We start from the raw sequence: 19,525 nt of genomic DNA, 5'->3' as shown, positions 1-19,525 counted from the left end.
TAGGTACTGTACTAGATTTTTATTGTTATATAGTGTAGATGTTTAGAGTAATTCTAATATTATTTATTGATTTAATATGTACAGTTTATTTTTCAATATCGAGAATGCTGGTTTACAATTTTACTTATCCAACATTATTAAATATCTGTATTTTAATGTCTATGATCTTAATGCCGCCATATTGGAATATCAAAAGTCTATTTTCCATAGATAAAGTAACACGCATTGTACAGCGATTGTAATTTGTAGTTTTGCTAAATTATAATAAAGTACAAGAAAGAGGAATAAATATAAACAAAAAAACTTATAAACGTGTATCGTTCTGTCTGAATACGTTTATTTATTACAAATATATTTAAATAGGTAGGTGATAATAAGATTGTTAATAACGATTGTTTTTCGTGACATGGTTTCATTAACCGAAACTGAAAGTGTAGAAATCTGCAATTATTTAACTTTTTTTAAAGCTAGAGCGATGACGTCGTCCGAGGTATCGTTTAGTCGAAAAATAATAGAAGATTTGTCGAATGTTGAATTTGATACAAGCGAGGATGTGGAAGTTATACCAACTTTCGACTCAATGGGATTGCGTGATGAATTGCTGCGAGGAATATACACATACGGTACTTTTACTTGTTTTTACATATTTATCTTTATTTTCCGTTCATAATATAATGTCATAATACTTTAACTCATTTATTTCTTTAGGGTTTGAAAAGCCGTCAGCTATTCAACAGCGAAGCATACTGCCGATAGTTAAAGGGCGCGATGTGATTGCTCAAGCACAATCTGGTACTGGTAAAACAGCAACTTTCTCAATCTCTATACTACAATCGTTGGATACCACTCTGCGCGAAACTCAAGTACTAGTACTATCGCCCACAAGGGAGTTAGCCACACAGATCCAAAAAGTGATACTTGCCTTGGGCGACTTCATGAATGTCCAATGTCATGCTTGTATAGGAGGAACTAACTTGGGTGAAGATATCAGGAAGTTAGATTATGGCCAACATGTTGTATCTGGAACACCAGGCAGAGTATTTGGTAAGCTTTTCTGTAATTTAAATAATTACATCCATCCCTAATAAAACATTCATCAAGAAGTAATGATACAAAGTATAATTTATGAATTTTTCACATAAATAACTTTATTAAAATTGGCTAAGCTTCAAATAATAATCACAATATATACTAATCAATTCTCATATTTACAGACATGATCAGAAGACGTGTACTTCGTACAAGATCAATCAAGATGCTTGTACTTGATGAAGCTGACGAAATGTTGAACAAGGGTTTCAAAGAGCAAATCTATGATGTCTACCGTTACTTGCCCCCAGCGACTCAAGTGGTGCTCATTTCGGCTACATTACCCCATGAGATACTTGAAATGACTTCAAAATTTATGACTGACCCCATAAGGATCTTGGTTAAACGGTGTGTATACAAAATAAATATTGAAACAGTTATTTCTTAATTTTAGACGTACATTTCGATTAACATGCAAAATTTATATATATATTCGTTGTTTTTTATATGTAAAACTACTTAACCCATTGAGCACCGAACGGCCAGATCTGACCGCAACACAATATATTTTCTATTGTGTCTGTGATTCCGGGGCCTGATGGATTAAAATAGTTGTAATCATTTTATAGTTGTATTCTATATTTTAATGATAATGTTTGTTCCCTTACAGTGATGAATTGACACTTGAGGGTATAAAGCAATTTTTCGTGGCAGTTGAACGTGAGGAATGGAAGTTTGACACACTGTGTGACCTTTATGACACATTGACCATTACTCAGGCGGTAATATTCTGTAACACAAAGAGGAAGGTCGACTGGCTGACACAGAAGATGCAGGAGGCTAACTTTACAGTCAGCTCTATGCATGGAGATATGCCACAAAAGGAAAGAGACAATATTATGAAGGAGTTCCGATCTGGTCAAAGGTATGGTTTTTTCATAAATTACAGACATGTTACAGGGTTGATTTATTTAATACCTATGCATTATTACTTTATTTATTACTAGTTAATTCGCTGAAATTTATATTTTGGCCAAGAATCAATCAATATGTTATTTACTGATGAAACATAACCCAAATGTTGAATTTTTTTCAGCCGTGTTCTGATAACAACAGACGTCTGGGCTAGAGGCATTGATGTACAGCAAGTATCACTAGTCATCAATTATGATTTGCCCAACAATCGTGAGTTGTACATCCACAGAATAGGCAGATCAGGTCGTTTTGGACGTAAAGGTGTAGCCATCAACTTTGTCAAATCAGATGATATAAGGATTTTGAGAGATATTGAACAGTACTACTCCACACAGATTGATGAAATGCCAATGAATGTCGCAGATTTATTCTAGTATAATTTTTAGCATGATCTGTGTTGTGGCTACAGTGTTTTCATAAATTACATTATATGACTTAAGTATTTACGCTAACTCTTAGATGTATGTCTATAATATTAAACTTTATCTTCGTAATATTATGTGTTTTATTTAAAATGATAAATCCATTTTCAACATACAAATTTATTACAACTTATCTAGTAAAGAAAAATCTTGTCATTCCTTACATTAAACATTATCTATATTTAAAATATAATTTAATGATAAATTAAATACTGCAGCATCTCAATGCATTGATTACATCAAAATATTAATTTATTACATCTACAGTATTTTAATAGTAGACTTATATCTAACATGAATAACAAGAGTAATAATAGAGAAAATTTTAAACTGTTGGGTTGTCTTTAATAAATATAAAAAAAATTATTGATATGGCTGAAAGTAACCTTAATTTATTATCTTATATCAGTTTTGTTACCATATTTAGTAAACAATATGTGACTTCAAGAGTGTTATCTGTACTGTGGCAGTGTTATTCATTAGTCATATTATTTTGTAAGTGTAATTCTAGCAGCAATACCAAAGTGGATCTTATTGAACTGATGATGAAGTAATTATTTATAATGGTAATATGATTCAAGAAATATTTGGAATGACTTTTCTACATTCAATATACCTACGTATTTGTATCTTATTTTTATAGGAATACTCACACTATACAATACAAAAACAACTGTTACATTATAATCCAATATAATTTTAAATAAAATATAATATATGCTAACAATCACAAAAAAAATCACAATGTAAAGTGATGTTTTAATAACAATAAATGTTAGTAAATTTAATAAAGTTTGACAGTCAAATCTCAGTAAAAGTCTATAGTACTTTATTAGTATAAAACTATAAAGTATTGAAAAAAATTCTTGGTATAAACAATCCAAGGCTGATCTGATAATTGATAACTAAACATCATAGTATGCTAAGATATCCAGTATCCACTCATCAAAAAGCTACTATGCATTGTCAATACCTTATTCCTTTTTATAGTGAAACATGATATATGCAGAATAAGCAAACAGTTCTGATAAGTCAATATTATTCATAATTTTACTGCAAAAAGACACCAAAATGAAAAAAAAAATTGAAAAATTTTCTTATTAGAAAAACTAATAATATTAAAAATCACAATTTTACATAAACAATCTTCCAATGCCAGGCAATGATATTAAAGATTTTACTAATGCCAAACACTTGATGATATTAGTTGGATAATATTGAGATATTTTAATAGTATACTTAGGCCTAAGGATACAATTTTTATACAGGATGCTTATAATTCTGTATCAACAGAAGCATATGCATTCCAGCGCCTGTATATGAATATAGCAACTGCTCCTATCAACAATGCAACAATGATTTCCAACATTTGATCTAAAAAGGTGGTGCTATTGTCAACAGATTCCAATACTTGTGGCTCAGGTTCATAGGCTGGTTCTTCAGGAGGTTTAGCAGCCTGTTCCTCTTCTCCTTTAAATGCGATTTGATTAAGTACTGATTTCTCTTCTTCGGTGATTGGTGTAGCAGCATTTGAGGACAGCAGAGGTGCAATTTCACCACACTGTGAACACACCCAACTTATAGATTTTTTGGCAAGTTTTTTACGCTCGTCGGGTGAATAATCCAATGCCCCAATAGTTCCCTCAGCAGGAGTTGGCATAAATGCAATCAAGGCCAACAAAGCTGTCCTTATAGACCACGAAGGTTGCCAAGTTTCGGGATGGTGTCCTGAGATTGATAAACATATTTTCTTATTTACCTCAAATCTTCCATTGGGTGTTAAAAGTATAATGTGGGGTGGGTGCATAGGATATTCTTTAGGCAACAATATTCTTCCATGATATATCCCACCTTCAAAGTCGGTTCCCGGAGGACCTCTTACTGTAAAATGCCATTCAAATAGATTATCCTCCAGGGGTCTAGCACAGTATTCTTCAGTCGCTTCTGCTAGTTCTAAAGCCTCTCGCATTAATCTTTTAACACCTGGGCATTTTGTGTTGTATTTATCACTCATATCAGCCATTTTTTAATTTTTGCTGCTAATTTGTAAACTACTAAATACTTGAAAAAGTACTGATTAATTTAACTATTCTAATGATGTTTATTTCACAATCTGGGTGATAATTTATGTGTGACGACTTCTCATTCCACAAAGTAAAAAATCCAATCACAAACTCACAGATGTTTACGTTACGAAACAGAAAGATACAGTATCACAGTGTTGCCATTTTCATTATTTTTTTACAAACATGACGTCGCACTGGGTCGCAGTCAAGTCTCAGTGCAGGGTTTTTAGTTTTCTTGCTATAATCGCCGTTTTGATGAGAAATATCCACAACCGCCACTATTTCTTGCATTCGTTGTTATACAAACTGCAATTTTTCTGTATGCAAGCTATATGCAAGTCGTGTTGATAGCCTTATTTGTATTGTGTGTAGAAATTGACTTCTTGTTAAGCGTCTTATTCACGGTCAATCCCCGACGTACGTCGGCTCAAGGCCGCGGTGCTGGATGTATCCTACTGACGATCGTGCGCGCATCAAGCATGGCTAGGGTTGCCAACTTTTATTTGAAGAAATAGAGTATATCTGATTTTAAATGAGGTAAATAAAGAGTAAATAAATATTTTTAAAAATGTATTTTTTTGTACTTTTTGCAGTAACTAAGAATTCTTATTTTTAAATGAATTATATGAATCCAAACATTCCAAATCTAAATTTATATATTTCAAGAGCTCATTTTTAATTAATTTTTAATGAAGCTCGGTTTCTCTCTTCCCGCCACTTCACATTCATGACCGAAAAGACTCTTTCAGTAAATGCTAAAGTGGCGGGAACAGAGAGTATATAGCTAATCATTTTTTTTTAAACAAACAAATTCGTCAAGATATTTTTTTTAAATAAATTGCCATTTTTATGCAGTGGACTTTTGCATAAAATCTGTGTTATTCAACAATTCGCCTTGGAGTTCTTTTAAAATAATAACTTCTGAATATAAACTGTCCATGTGTACAAGGTTGATCCAAAAGTAATGATAATTGGGATTTCCTGTGTACATAAAAATAAAAAATAACCGTTTCTTGCTTGCTCATGTACTCACTAAGTTATCACAAAAAAATCATATCAATAGGCCACGTTTCCAAGTATTTACATTAATTTCTGTTGGCAACACTAATCTGCTGTACGTCCGCGCTATTCACTGTCCATCTGCACGACGTTCGCGGTGGTGGGGGTGCTTGCTGGATGAAAAGTTGGTCGTGCACATCCAGCAAGATAATAATAATAATTATTGACGTACGTCAACGCTATTCACTGTCGTTTTGCGTCGTGCATCGTGTATGACCTTGGCGGGACGTACGTCAAGATGGACCGTAAATAAGACGCTTAATATTTTCGAAGATAGATATTTGAATTTAAGAACGCAATATATTTTTGTTTACTTCAGTTCAGCCAATTGCCGTATATTTTAATACGGTAATTAAAATAGCTGCCGTATAAATCGTATTTTTACTGCCTATAAATACTTAAATGTGTGATTTCTTAATAAAAAAAGGTTTCTTTTAATAGAAAGGATTTTAGGTTAAAGCAAAGAATTTTTTTAAAGATTTAGCGCCCTATAAGACTGAAAATACACAAACTAGTGCTTTTTTGCTGTTGGTATACTGCCTTTTCGAAAATTGAGTTGGCAACACTGAACATTATCGTCCGATAGCTCACGAGTAAGAGCGTTTTCACATTATCCGATCCGATATCGGATATCGGACGCCGATAGCCGATATCCGATATCGGATACAATTTGCCCTTTCACATTGTCCGATAAAATCGTTCCGATATCATCATGAGTGTTGCTAGAAATTTTTAGAGAAAACTAAACTAAATTGCCAGTTGATAAAAAAGGTATAATTAAAAAAAAATCAAATGTTATATCATAGTTGTACATGTACACATTAAAAATAACTACGATAAAGAAAAACAACTTCAAAAAAGAAAAGTAAAATTTAAAAAAAGATTTGATATCACAAATTACAGCATATTATTTAGTTTTGATATCGGTCATTTGTATAACATAATATAAATATGTTAACACATTATAAATTAAATAAATTTATATCAATACCTACTACAACCTAGTATTAGTTAATAGTTTTAGTAATACATATTTGTAAATACCTTTCAAAATCTATTAAATGTATTTTTAGCAAGACGTACCTAGTCATTTAGTCATTTTTTCACTACATACATTTATAAAAGTTCATGTAGTAGTTAGTACCTATGATAAATTTAATAAGTGATACAATCTTTGTTCACATTTTCTTTACTTTTTCTTATTACACTGTAATATCCTAAAATACTATTGTCACTCGTTCAAATATATTTGTAATATGTTTGTTGTAATTTCCTGTAAGTAAAGATACATAAATTATTTTATTGTCATAAGCAATTATTTTAGAATTAAGAGTTTCAAACTTTGTATCCTTTGTTGTAAATTCAAAATAAAAATAAAATCGGTGTGAAATCTCCTCCTTTTTTGAAGTCGGTTAAAAACAAAGCACTCAATGACAACAATACAATAAACAGCACAACCAACATCCAAGTAGGAGGAGGAGCGAGGCAGAATGAGATAAAATAAAGATGATAGACACTAATGTTTTCGAAGATAGATATTTGAATTTAAGAACGCAATATATTTTTGTTTTTTGTATAAATCGTATTTTAAATGCCTATAAATACTTAAATGTGTGTAAAAAAAGGTTTCTTTTAATAGAAAGGGTTTTAGGTTAAAAGCAAAGAATTTTTTTAAAGATTGAGCGCCCTATAAGACTGAAAATACACAAACTAGTGCTTTTTTGCTGTTGGTATACTGCCTTTTCGAAAATTGAGTTGGCAACACTAAACATTATCGTCCGATAGCCACTGGGAATATCGGTGTCGGCTCCGATATCCGATATCGGACCGGACAATGTGAAAGACAGGTACATATTTCATACATTTAACTTCCCTCCGATATCGGATATCGGCTATCGGCTTCCGATATCCGATATCGGATCGGATAATGTGAAAACGCTCTCACGGGCATATCGGTGTCGGCTCCGATATCCGATATCGGATCGGACAATGTGAAAGACAGGTACATATTTCATACATTTTACTTCCCTCCGATATCGGATATCGGCTATCGGCTTCCGATATCCGATATCGGATAATGTGAAAACGCTCTAGGTTAGTCGGTTCTAAAACCGTTCGACTCAAATTGCTTATATTATGCTACAAGTTATCTGATAAGTGGACAAACACAATTACCTTCTTTCAAAAATACGAGATAGGTCCACTGCTAAGGTCCACTGTGTTGTTGTTTTTCAAAATGTCAAATAAAGATAAAAGAGTTATATTGAATCACGCTTCATACTAAATATTTTGCTTGCTTTGAGCCGGCAAACAAATTAGTATTAGGCAAACCCACATGTTACTGTATGATACACTGTTATACAAATGTTATTTACTGTATCAACGTTCTGTATAATATATAGGCAAACATTCGGGTTATACCTAAGGGTTATACGTACTAAAATATATTCTTGCACCCAAGTGACCTTGGGGCTAGGTTGGTTGAATCGAATAATTAAAATAGATTCTAATACCTAGTGAATATCACTGAATAGTTCTGTGAAATCACAGCTTAGATCATTAAGAATCACAGTGTGAAATCTTAAATCATTAAGTAATGATCTAAGTGTGAAATATGTAGATCTACTATAATATGTCTTTTGAACGTTTTTGCTTTTTAATGCAGTAGAATAATTTAGAATCTGTGCATGGCACAACACTACGCTGGCCAAACAAACGCTGGCAAGTGGCAATTGGCATTTCGCTGTTCGCATACCTCAATGTCAAAGTTATTGTGTGACATTTGTTGCTGCAAGCAAGCGAACGCGTTTATATTGCATATTGTGAAGATTTATAACTTTTAATAACAATATTAACGTAACATTAAGTTATGACATATTAGTTTTAAATTAGAAAGTTAATATTTTAAGAAATGGACGGACCTCCCGGCACGGGAAACACTAATAAAGGTGGATCGATGGGTCCACCAAACATACCAAACTTTCCTCCAATGCCGCCACCGCCAGGTGCAATGGGCAATAATAGCATGCCGCCTCCACCTGTTGGGCCTCCTGGCAGTATACCACCAGTGACTTCTTCAGGTCCACCGATTCCTCCTCCCGGAATGGGGCCACCACCCGGTATGATTGGTATGGGTCCACCTCCACCAGGTATGGGACCGCCTCCTAATATGGGACCACCGCCACCTGGCATGGGGCCACCTCCAGGAATGGGTCCTATGGGACCACCTGGTATGGGACCGCCTCCTAATATAGGACCACCGCCGCCGGGCATGGGGCCGCCTCCAGGTATGGGTCCTATGGGACCTCCCGGTATAGGAGTACCTCCAAGGATGCCACCTGGAATGATGAGAGGAGGACCTAATATGAAGGGTAATTTTAATCAAGGAATGGATATGGGGCCTCCGGGTATGGGACCTCCACCAAACATGCCACCTCCAGGTATGGGTCATGGCTCATGGGAAGGGCAAGGACCTCCACCAGGATGGCATAGACAAGGAAGGGGGGATGGTGGTTCAGGATGGGATGATCATGATGATCAAGAAGAAGAAGAAGACAATAATGAAGATAGTGGAGCTCAAAAAAGTGAACCGTTACCATCTTTACTTACTATGAAGATTGATACACCAGAAGAATTCAGAAACAAACCAGCTCCAGTAGGAGGGGTGGTTTTGCCAAAAGCTTTGGAAGAAGCCCTGGCTTATAAAGATCAGAGACAAGCTGCATTAGGAAATGAAACAGAAAAGGAACCTGGTAAATGTTTAACATAACACATACATTACATTCAGCTTATTTTTCCATAATTGTTTCTAAAGATGTTTTCATGTTATCCATTTTTAATGAGCAAATAACAGTAATGACTCAATTCAATTAAACATTTAAAAACAATAAAAGTTTATACAGCAATATGTGCAGGAAACTGTTTTATCAGTACACCACTTGCAATACCTAAATTTTGGTATAAAAAAATTATAATAATTTTAATACATTTCCTAAAAAATCCTATCATCACTTGAATTTTCCAGAACAAAAACAACCCAAAGCACCTCCCGCGCCTGTGATTAGCACTGAGTATGATGCTGAGGAAGATGAAGGGGATTCGGACGAAGAGAATATTCCAGAAGCACCTCAACCACCAGTCATATCAAAACAAGAGGTATAGATAAGTTATTTTTTTGTTATAAATAACTATATGGTAATTTATTTTTAACTAGCTTTCCGCCCGCGGCTTCGCCCGCGTTTTCAAAGAAAAACCTGTTCCCGTAGGATTTCCGGGATAAAACCTATCCTATGTCCTTTCTCGGGTATCAAAATATCTCTATACCAAATTTCATGCAAATAGGTTCAGTAGTTCAGGCGTGATTGAGTAACAGACAGACAGACAGAGTTACTTTCGCATTTAATAATAATAAATAAATAAAAATCGTTTATTTGTTTCAAAACACAGTGTACAATCATTTTAGAATACACTAGTCCCCACACTAGGATCCCCTGTGTTGTGGGAAACTAGTCTCTTCCTATGTTACAGAAGTATTTTTTTAGTTTCTAAAAAATTAAAAGCTATACATTGCAATGTAAGAAATATAACAAAAAACGAAAATAAAATATTTAACAAACTCCAGTGTATGTGTGAGCGAGTGTGAGCGATTTATAATATTAGTATGGATTTAAACAGTTTATATGTGGAGTGTGGAGAACAAACTACACTTTAATATTGACAAGTGTGAATTTATGACATTTAGTCGTTCAGCCTATATACGGAACTATGTTTATAGTTTGGGACAGGATCGAATATCACGTGTGAATAAAGTACGCGACTTAGGTATCACATTCGTGCCTCATCTTTCGTTTCATGAGCATATTCACAATGTTTCTAACGCTGCATACAAACGTTTAGGATTCTTACTGCGCAACTCTGTCGGACTTTCAGATAGCGCTATTAGAGTTCTCTACTCGGCACTTGTTAGGAGTATTCTAGAGACTAATTCCATTGTCTGGAGTCCCTACGAGAAAAAATATGTCCTTATGTTGGAGCAGGTCCAAAAGAAGTTCTTAAGGTACTTGTATGCGAGAAATTTTAATTATTACCCATATCTGTATCCCACAAAATTCTTGCTGGGTAGTTTGGGTTATAACTCGCTGGAACTTCGTAGAAGTCTATCAACTGTTAAATTTGCTCTTAACGTTTTATACAATAAAATAGATTGTAATGATTTAGTAGAAATGCTCTTACGGCTTAATGTGCCTGACAATTATACACGGGCTCGTAGCCACCGACTGTTAGCTGCTTGGCGCACACGCACGGTTCAACGCCAGCAGTCTCCGGTGCCTCGCATGCTTTCACTGCTGAACTCAATCCTCAATTCTGCACCAGTATATGATTTGTTTGTGTCAGGGATTGGAATGATAGGTGAAGAATGTAAGAGGTACCTAGAACTAAGAACATAGTGATAAGTTTAGAATTAAGTTTAATATATGTATGGTTTGGCGTATGCCGTAAATAAATAAATAAATAAATAAATAAATAAACATAAGTTGAAATAGTTCTTTAATAACATAAATCTTATATATAAAAATGAATCGCAAAATGTGTTGGTAAGCGCATAACTCGAGAACGGCTGAACCGATTTCGATAATTCTTTTTTTATTATATTCCTTGAAGTACGAGGATGGTTTTTATGTAGAGAAAACGTAAATATGTACCACGGGCGAAGCCGGGGCGGACTGCTAGTATAATATAAGCTTTTCCTCATCATACAAAGGCTTCCTATTTTAAAAAGTATTTTCATAATATGTTATTTAACAACATTATAATCAAGTTTAAAATCAAATACATTTTAACTAGGTATATAAACTAATTAACTCTTACAGGCACAGCCAAACAAAGTGAACAAGAATAAGCGTAAAAAGAAGAAGAAGAAGGCTGCAAAACAAAAACGCAAAGAGGAGAAATTGAAAGAAGCCCAGAAAAGTTCCAACAAAGATGAGTCTCAGTCATCTAGTGACAAAGAAAACAAGAAGGAGGCAGAAATTGAGTAAGTTTGATTCAAATTAGCGTAAGGCCATTCTCCCATTGCGATACGCACAGGCAATTCAAGTATTCTGCAAGTCTCGGAGACTAGTCACCGCGAAATATCTCACATACATTGTACCGGTAGCGTAGTGTGCGAGCCTACATACAAATGTGTGTGAGATACTCCGCGGCGACTAGTCTCCGAGACTTGCAGGATACTTGAATCGCCTGTGTGTATCGTAATGGGAGAATGGCCTAAGTTTTATTTGTGGTGTTGCCCTAAGACGCATAAAACTGAAAGAATAGAATAAATTCGATCGCTCTGGTGGGTCACAAGTAGGGTTGTTGAGGATTCCTCTTCCGCTTCCTCATAATGCGGAAGTTCCGCAAAATTTTGGGTTCCTCAACCGTTACCGCATCCTCAAAAATTAAATAAAAAAATTCCTCTTCCGCTATCGCTTCCTCAAAATTTAGAGGAAATTTATGAGGATGCCGTATCTACGACAACGCACTCGCTGCAGCGCGATGCCGGGCCGATCCGATCGGGTGGAGACTCTATTCAACTAGGTTTTATTCGTATGTAATGTATGAAAATATCTCGACAAAATCTAATTGATTTGAGTCACTTTTTTACTCAGATAGATTAGGTTTTGTCGAGTAATATGCCTAAACAAAATCATATCTGAGTCCGACTCGTGACTCAAATAGTAATAAATATAGGCTAGGCTTTTTTAAATTCGCGATCAGGCGAACGAGACCATGCCACCCGCGCTGTTACTTGCTTGTTTTTGCATATAATATTTTTTTGCAATTAATAGGCTCGAAAACTGTTGGACCAATTAATATTTTTATTGAATTAATGAACACTGAGTAAGATGCTTTTTTATGACAAAGGGGCAATTTTCCTAGTAGTTAAAATATCAATATTCAATATGTACAGACAGGAGAGTGGCCTTTGTTTTAATTTTTAATTTTGATTATAATTTCCTATCATCCTCGTCCTCGTCCGCTTCCTCTTCCGCTTCCTCATCCGCATCCTCTTCCTTAAAAAAATATCCTCATCCTCATCCGCATCCCCTAAATTTGTGTGTGAAAATTCCTCTTCCTCCTCCTCTTCCTCATAATCACTTCCTCAACAACCCTAGTCACAAGTGACTGAATTGGTTAGGCATCCGCTCTGGATGGCGTGAAAGGATGCGGGTTCGAGTCCTACCTTGTGATCAAATTTTTTCTATTCTTTATAAATTTATAAGTTTGATTCATTTAAATAACATTATGCCATTAATTATATTAATAAAGTTCTTGTTTGTATTTTTCAATTATTTTTCTTTAAAATTATATCATGCTCAATTCATCATTGTTATCATTATCCAAGTCATAATATAACAAAATTTTCAAATATAACAAAATCCTAATAAAAATGTTTTACATCAATTATAGTCACTGTGATTTAAATTAATATTCTGCATCTTATCGTGGTTTGCGTTTATTTGTTTACATAATTTTCAAATTAATAGTAAACCATAATTTCACAGATATGTGCAAGAGAGCATTCAATTCCACGAACTGGAGCCAATGTATCGCCAATTCCATCGCATTCTAGAAGCTTTTAAGATCACTGAGATCAAGGAGGAGGAAATTAAAGAAGAGATCAACAAAGATCTGCCGAAGCCGAGCAAGCTGCTTGAGAAAGTCACTGATCAATTTGCCGCTGATGAAGAGGCTGTTGAGGTTTGTTATCTTAATATATATATATATATATATATATATATATATATATATATACATATATATATAAATCTCATGTCATAATGTTTGTCCTCAATGGACTCCTGAACCACTTAACCGATTATAATAAAATTCGCACACCATGTGCAGTTCGATCCAACTTGAGAGATAGGATAGTTTAAACATGTAGGTACCACGGGCGAAGCTGGGGCGGACCGCTAGTATACAATAATTATCTTTATAATATGATTTACAAACAATACGGCTAATCTCAGAGATCTCGTTTCATTTACATTCAATCTTCAAAAAACGGCACATATACCCGAAACGCAAAACCCCCGCAACGTATACCCAGTTAGATGTCAAAGAAAGATGACATGAATCAACTATTCTAAGCAAAAAAATTAAATTATGTACCACTACCAAAACACTAATAACCTATTAACCACAACATTCATAACCTTTTTACTCATACAAAATTGGTTAAATAAAAAAAAAAATGTATGCTAAGTTGGAAGAAACTGAAAATGTTTTGTTTGAGTAGAAATAAATTAACTTGGTGTTTGTTTCAATTTCATAAATTATTCTTTTTGTTTGATTACGACGACGCTAAAATGTGTGTTCTTCTATGGTTCTTCTTACATTTACGTCTATTTTAGGTCTGTAACTTTCAAGCATAGATTTTAAATCACTTACCAACATAATATTATGGAAAAATCGATGTAGATAATATGATGCTTATCTAGTTTCTATTTTTTTTACATCGAATAAAATTGAACTGTGAACATGGCGTCTACACTACTTGGCGCTATTATTTAAAACTTCTGAAATTCGAATTTGATATTCGAACATTGTATTCGAATTTCTTTTTTTTTTAATGATTACTTCAATTAATTACATGTACAGTATGGTTATTGGTTATATTGTAAGATTAATTCCAAACAAAAACGGTATATCAATATCAATAAAAATATATATTTTTTAATCAGTACACAATTGGCGGAAATATCGATGAACATATTAAGTATACAAAAAACCTCTTTGGTTTTGGAAGTCAGTTAAAAATACAAATTCTATCCACAGAAACACGCCGCAGAAGAAAAAGAGCGTTTATCCAAACGCAAACTGAAGAAACTGTCTCGTCTATCAGTTGCTGAACTAAAACAGCTGGTACCGAGACCAGATGTCGTCGAGATGTATGACGTCACCGCCAGAGACCCTAAGTTGCTAGTGCAGCTCAAAGCGCACAGGAACACCGTTCAAGTGCCGAGACATTGGTGTTATAAACGGAAGGTAGATAGAAATAGGAGTAGATACTTGTTGTAATTTAAATGATAGGTTTTAAATTGAAACATGATGTTAGATTGTTTATTCAAACATTATTTTTTATCCATAAATAAATAATGGGATCTTTATATTGTTATTAAAATTACCGAATCATACATAGATACAATAGTATATGGTAAGTTAGATTTCTGTTGATTCCGCATAATATATAACTTTGTGGTTTTTTTTTATAATTTATGTATTTATCGTATTCTTTAGAAGTTCTTGTTCTATATTCTATAAAATAATAAGTTTGAACAAACGTATTACATATTAAAAAATATCAATTTTATTCACAGTATTTACAAGGCAAGCGTGGTATAGAAAAGCCACCGTTCGATCTACCGGACTTCATCAAAAAGACAGGCATTATGGAGATGCGTGCTTCCCTCCAAGATAAAGAAGAGACTAAAACGCTGAAGGCAAAGATGCGCGAACGCACGAGACCGAAGCTAGGCAAGATCGATATTGATTATCAGAAACTTCACGACGCTTTCTTCAAGTAAGTATGGGTATAAGAAAAATACGGTAGATATTATATAATTTAAATTTATGCTAATTTCAAGTTCTGCGAAGAAAATGATACAAAATAACCCAGTACAAAGTACAGAAAAAAAGTAAGAACAAAAATAAATTAGCCCTAAATTCAAATTTGTTTGCTGTAGGGTTTGGTTATCTTTTGAAGTGAAAATTCTTTAGGCCCGTTGAGAGAATTTCAAGGTCGCCTCATGGCAGTACCGTCACATCATGGATTAAATCGATATCATTGAATCTTGCCAAAGATGTTTCACTTCTGACACGTGTGCTCGGCACACACACTCTTTTTAATAAAAAAAGTGTATTACTTATAATAATAAAGAATTTAATTGTTTGTAACTGTAAAAAAATATTATGTGCTGTATTTGAATACATATTTTATTATTAAATGTGATCATGAAAATGGGTTATTGAACTCATACATTTTGATCCATTTGGTCCAGCGTAACTGCTGACCATGTCGTATTTATTTAGCATTGTAGCGACAGGTGCTCTTCATTAGGTAAGTAACAACGTTTTGTATATGATAATTGATAAGTAGAACAAAAACAAAACTCATTAAACAACAGAAGTTGGATTTTAAATACAATTATAAATTTTATAAGATGTGGGTTCAATTTTTTTTATAAATTGCGAGAAAATGCTCATGTTATTGTATTTTACTGAAAATTTAATAATCTTTTAATAAATAAATGATTAAAATATGATTAGCACTGTTTACCAACAAAGGCAAACATTTAACAGTTTCTAAAACTATTACTTACTTCTAAGCAGATAAAATAAATATATGCAAACAACATGTTATTTTATTTTAAACTCTTTTAGATGGCAAACCAAACCTCGCATGACGATCCACGGGGATTTGTACTACGAGGGCAAGGAGTTTGAGACCCGGCTGAGGGAGAAGAAGCCGGGTGATCTGTCAGAAGAGCTACGCACTGCTCTTGGTATGCCTGTTGGACCGGGATCTCATAAGGTTTGTGTGTAAAATATTAAAGTGTTTTAAATTTCTTTTCAAATCCGACGAAAATAAGCTTTAATTCATCAATTCGGTCCATTTTCTTCATAAAAATTCGTAGGATTATCCGTTAACTCTTCACGAATTCTAAATTCGTAAATTGATGAAATGGAGCTCCATTCAGGAACATCAGCTATTATGTACATAATTTTGTTTCGAAAAAATTACCCAAATAAACATATATAATACACTCAATAGCACGAGAAAAATATTCATACTGTGCTATGTAAAAGGGGAAATAAGCCAGAACAACTACGCCGAGTAAGCTAGTATTATGTAAATTCAATTTATATAATACGCCAATGATTAAAACATAAATTCGCAGGTGCCACCCCCATGGCTAATAGCCCAACAGCGTTACGGCCCCCCTCCCTCATACCCTAACCTCAAGATACCCGGGTTAAACGCACCCATACCGGAGGGTTGTGCGTTCGGGTACCACGCGGGCGGGTGGGGCAAACCCCCTGTTGATGAGACCGGGAAGCCTCTGTATGGGGATGTGTTTGGGCACCATTCGGCTGGACATGATGTGAGTATACATAGCAGGTATTTAGGGTGTCCCAAATAATGTTTGTTAAATACAGGTACGAAATACAATAAACTAATGGCAAAAAAAATGAGATTTAAAAGGTTTAATATTTATAATAAATTAATTGTTGATATCAACGAAAAGACAAGAATAAGAAAAAAGTAATTTGTTGAATCAAATTTTAGGACAATGAAGACCAAGACATTGATAGAACTCTTTGGGGTGAATTAGAATCTGAATCTGAAGAGGAATCAGAAGAAGGTATGTGATTTTGTTATAATATTTTCTTATTTCAGAAATTAAAAATCATATCATAATTAAAGGTACAGAAGGATAGGTATAGGAATTAAATTAGAATTCGTCATATTGCAATTTGAATATTGTTAATATAGAGCATAGTAACAAAAATGTTGTGTGGTTTTATGAAACCACGGTAAAAGTGAAACTGTTCGAACGGTTCCGAACACTGCTTTGTGTAGCGCATGTCGCGTGTCGGTCGCGATACACGCGACATGCGCTACACAGACCAAAAAGTTTGAGACGATGTAATAAAAGTTTCACTTTAAAAAAAGGTAGCTTGAGAAATAACATTCTTATCTCACTTTAAATCGATCTATTTCAATCAATAGAAGAGTCAGACGAAGGGGAGAAGATGGGAGAAAGTGACGTAGCCACCGGAGTAGCGACCCCCGGCGAGGGTCTGGTCACACCGCTGGGCATAACTTCCGTTCCACCCGGTCTGGAGACGCCAGACACTATCGAACTGAGGAAGAAGAAGCTAGACGCTGATATCGAGGGGTTGGTAGACATATTTTAAACTAGACAATGTATAAAATGAATGTAGTTTCAAAAATGATTTAAATTTTTAACATGCTCGAAAAAATTTAGAACATGTCCAAAATGTAACCTTATTCGTTTAATGTCATTCGCTGATATTTATTTGTTTACTAATATTATAAGAAATAAAAAAAAATTGTGTTCTAGTGGTGAGACTCCGGCCCTGTATCAAGTGTTGCCAGAGCGACGCGTGGGCCTAACAGCAGGAATGATGGCGTCCACTCACGTCTATGATATCAATGCTGCGAATCCGGGTATGTATTACGTTTAATTTTATTGTTATAATATATTAGAAAATATATTGTATTTATTGAAAATGTTGCTATTTGAACAAGAAATAAAAAACTTTGAAAGAAATCAATATTACAATATTAGCTTACTTATTTAGACTTATACACCCTTAGCTCATCTCCCACCCTTGAGGACATTCAATATGATCATCTGGAAATGTCAAAGAATAACTGTAGTAATTTTTAAAACTACACGATTTATTTCCGCTAATATTATTAATTTTCTCGGACTAGTTTCTGACTGTAAAATTATTGCACTATACAATAATTTTGATGTTATTAACACCGTTTCTTATATTTCTATATACAAGTGCTTATGATAAAGCTTCCAATATTAAAAAAAAGACGGGTTGCACTCCGGGAGTGAAAACTTGATTATTAACGTTGAGCATGTTTGATATCCATTCGTCTTACGCTTTTTCTATCAGGTCACGTGTCCTGACGCGAGTTTAAAATTTTATACCCAATTTTACAGAAAAAGTGCTCAACGCCGCTAAAGAAGTTTTCACTTCAACAAATTATGGTGTAAATGGTAATTATAATAACTTTGACAGGTAAATCCCGCGCGTCCGGCGAGACGAGCAGCGGCGTGGCCGCCGGCGCGGTAGAAGTGGCGCTCGACCCGTCGGAGCTCGAGCTGGAGCCCGAGGCGGTGGCGGCGCGCTACGAGCGGCACCTGCGCGACCAGCGGCCCGCTAAACAGGAGGACCTGTCTGATATGCTCGCGGACCACGTGGCGAGGCAGAAGGTGGGTTGATGGGTGCTATAGTGTGGTACAGACGTGATGTGATGTGATCTGATATAACCCTACGCTATCACATGATATTAACAGACGCTATAATATGATATGAACAGACGCTATAATATGATATGAACAGACGCTATAAATTGACACGATCAGATGCTATGTGTTATGACCAGACGCTGTAATCTTATATTACCAGACGTTATAATAAATACCGTCGTAAAGAGAAATTATATAAAATCTAATCACTCAATCATATAAGTATTGTATGTATAAATTGTGTAAAATTACGTGTAAATTGAAGTAAACATTATTAATAATATTTTTTTTTTCTTTTACAGAACAAAAGAAAGCGGCAACAGAATACAGACTCAAAACAAGCGAAGAAATATAAAGAATTCAAATTTTAAATTTTATCTTCAATTTAAGAATAATGCAGTTACAGTTCTATGCATTTAACATAGAAATACAATTATGACATTGGTGTATTCAAGTTTTCATCATATGAAATATAGACTAACATAACCTTAAAAATAAATAAGTGAAAATGGTAATTGTGTTTTATTTACTAATTTCCTTCTATCATCAATTTTGTGGCTGTACAGCTCACAAAAAATTCCAAGATAATAAAATGAAAAATATTATGGTTTGGCTACAGATTAAATCAATGAAACTTGACTATAAGAACCGCTATGTTTGTAGAAACTTCCTTTGAATGTGCCGTTTGCTCTAAATAATACGCTTACGGCTCAACCTAAATACCGCGTAGTCTAGATTACGTAGACTTACTCCTATATAGTATAGAAAACATTAACACTTGGATACAACACCAAGAAAGAATACTAAAATATAATAGAAACATTTATCTAGCTACTCTATCTCTGAAGCATTATAATTAATAATAATAATTATTTACTACTAGCTGCGCTCCGCGGTTTCACCCGCGTGGATC

The 19,525-nt window shown here is 34.3% G+C and overlaps 3 protein-coding genes across 5 annotated transcripts; 2 read left to right on the top strand and 1 right to left on the bottom strand.

Moving 5' to 3' along the window:
- Positions 1-190: 190 nt before the first annotated feature.
- Positions 191-2,498, top strand: LOC149900793 (eukaryotic initiation factor 4A-III). 3 transcript variants are annotated; one of them, XM_090112526.1, is made up of 6 exons: positions 191-363; positions 472-623; positions 709-1,044; positions 1,215-1,437; positions 1,700-1,954; positions 2,126-2,498. In XM_090112526.1, exons 2-6 carry the CDS (start codon positions 476-478, stop codon positions 2,376-2,378), a joined length of 1,215 nt encoding a protein of 404 aa, XP_089968652.1. In that variant the 5' UTR covers positions 191-363; positions 472-475; the 3' UTR covers positions 2,379-2,498. The 3 variants fall into 3 exon arrangements, with proteins under 3 accessions (XP_089968652.1, XP_089968651.1, XP_089968649.1); XM_090112525.1 differs by having other exon boundaries at positions 191-367; XM_090112523.1 differs by having other exon boundaries at positions 192-363; positions 468-623.
- A 1,012-nt stretch (positions 2,499-3,510) lies between these two features.
- On the bottom strand, positions 3,511-4,640 carry LOC149900792 (ubiquitin-conjugating enzyme E2 J1-like). The gene has a single exon (XM_090112521.1). The coding sequence runs from the start codon at positions 4,447-4,449 to the stop codon at positions 3,700-3,702; it is 750 nt and encodes a 249-aa protein (XP_089968647.1). The 5' UTR covers positions 4,450-4,640; the 3' UTR covers positions 3,511-3,699.
- Positions 4,641-8,312: 3,672 nt separating this feature from the next.
- Sf3b2 (splicing factor 3b subunit 2) lies at positions 8,313-19,127 on the top strand. The gene is made up of 13 exons (XM_090112289.1): positions 8,313-9,303; positions 9,576-9,706; positions 11,422-11,585; positions 13,099-13,294; positions 14,375-14,584; positions 14,917-15,119; positions 15,980-16,130; positions 16,498-16,701; positions 16,887-16,962; positions 17,331-17,499; positions 17,686-17,792; positions 18,383-18,576; positions 18,915-19,127. The coding sequence occupies exons 1-13, from the start codon at positions 8,463-8,465 to the stop codon at positions 18,981-18,983; spliced, it is 2,715 nt and encodes a 904-aa protein (XP_089968415.1). The 5' UTR covers positions 8,313-8,462; the 3' UTR covers positions 18,984-19,127.
- Positions 19,128-19,525: the final 398 nt, after the last annotated feature.

This window comes from Colias eurytheme, chromosome 18 (genome assembly GCF_061535395.1).
Source record: "Colias eurytheme isolate Ceu_HAF_F1 chromosome 18, ilColEury1 Martin Lab GWU primary, whole genome shotgun sequence".
Lineage (NCBI taxonomy): Eukaryota > Metazoa > Arthropoda > Insecta > Lepidoptera > Pieridae > Colias > Colias eurytheme.
Note: the sequence above shows the minus strand (reverse complement) of the source record. Positions and strands in the feature narration are given on the sequence as shown.

Coding starts and splice junctions, on each gene's coding strand:
- Sf3b2 (XM_090112289.1), top strand. CDS start 8,463: ATGGACGGACCTCCCGGCACGGGAAACACTAATAAAGGTGGATCGATG. Junction 9,707..11,421: donor CAGTCATATCAAAACAAGAG/GTATAGATAAGT, acceptor TAACTCTTACAG/GCACAGCCAAACAAAGTGAA. Junction 16,131..16,497: donor TTGGACCGGGATCTCATAAG/GTTTGTGTGTAA, acceptor ATAAATTCGCAG/GTGCCACCCCCATGGCTAAT.
- LOC149900792 (XM_090112521.1), bottom strand. CDS start 4,449: ATGGCTGATATGAGTGATAAATACAACACAAAATGCCCAGGTGTTAAA.
- LOC149900793 (XM_090112526.1), top strand. CDS start 476: ATGACGTCGTCCGAGGTATCGTTTAGTCGAAAAATAATAGAAGATTTG. Junction 624..708: donor GCGAGGAATATACACATACG/GTACTTTTACTT, acceptor TTATTTCTTTAG/GGTTTGAAAAGCCGTCAGCT. Junction 1,045..1,214: donor AACACCAGGCAGAGTATTTG/GTAAGCTTTTCT, acceptor TCATATTTACAG/ACATGATCAGAAGACGTGTA.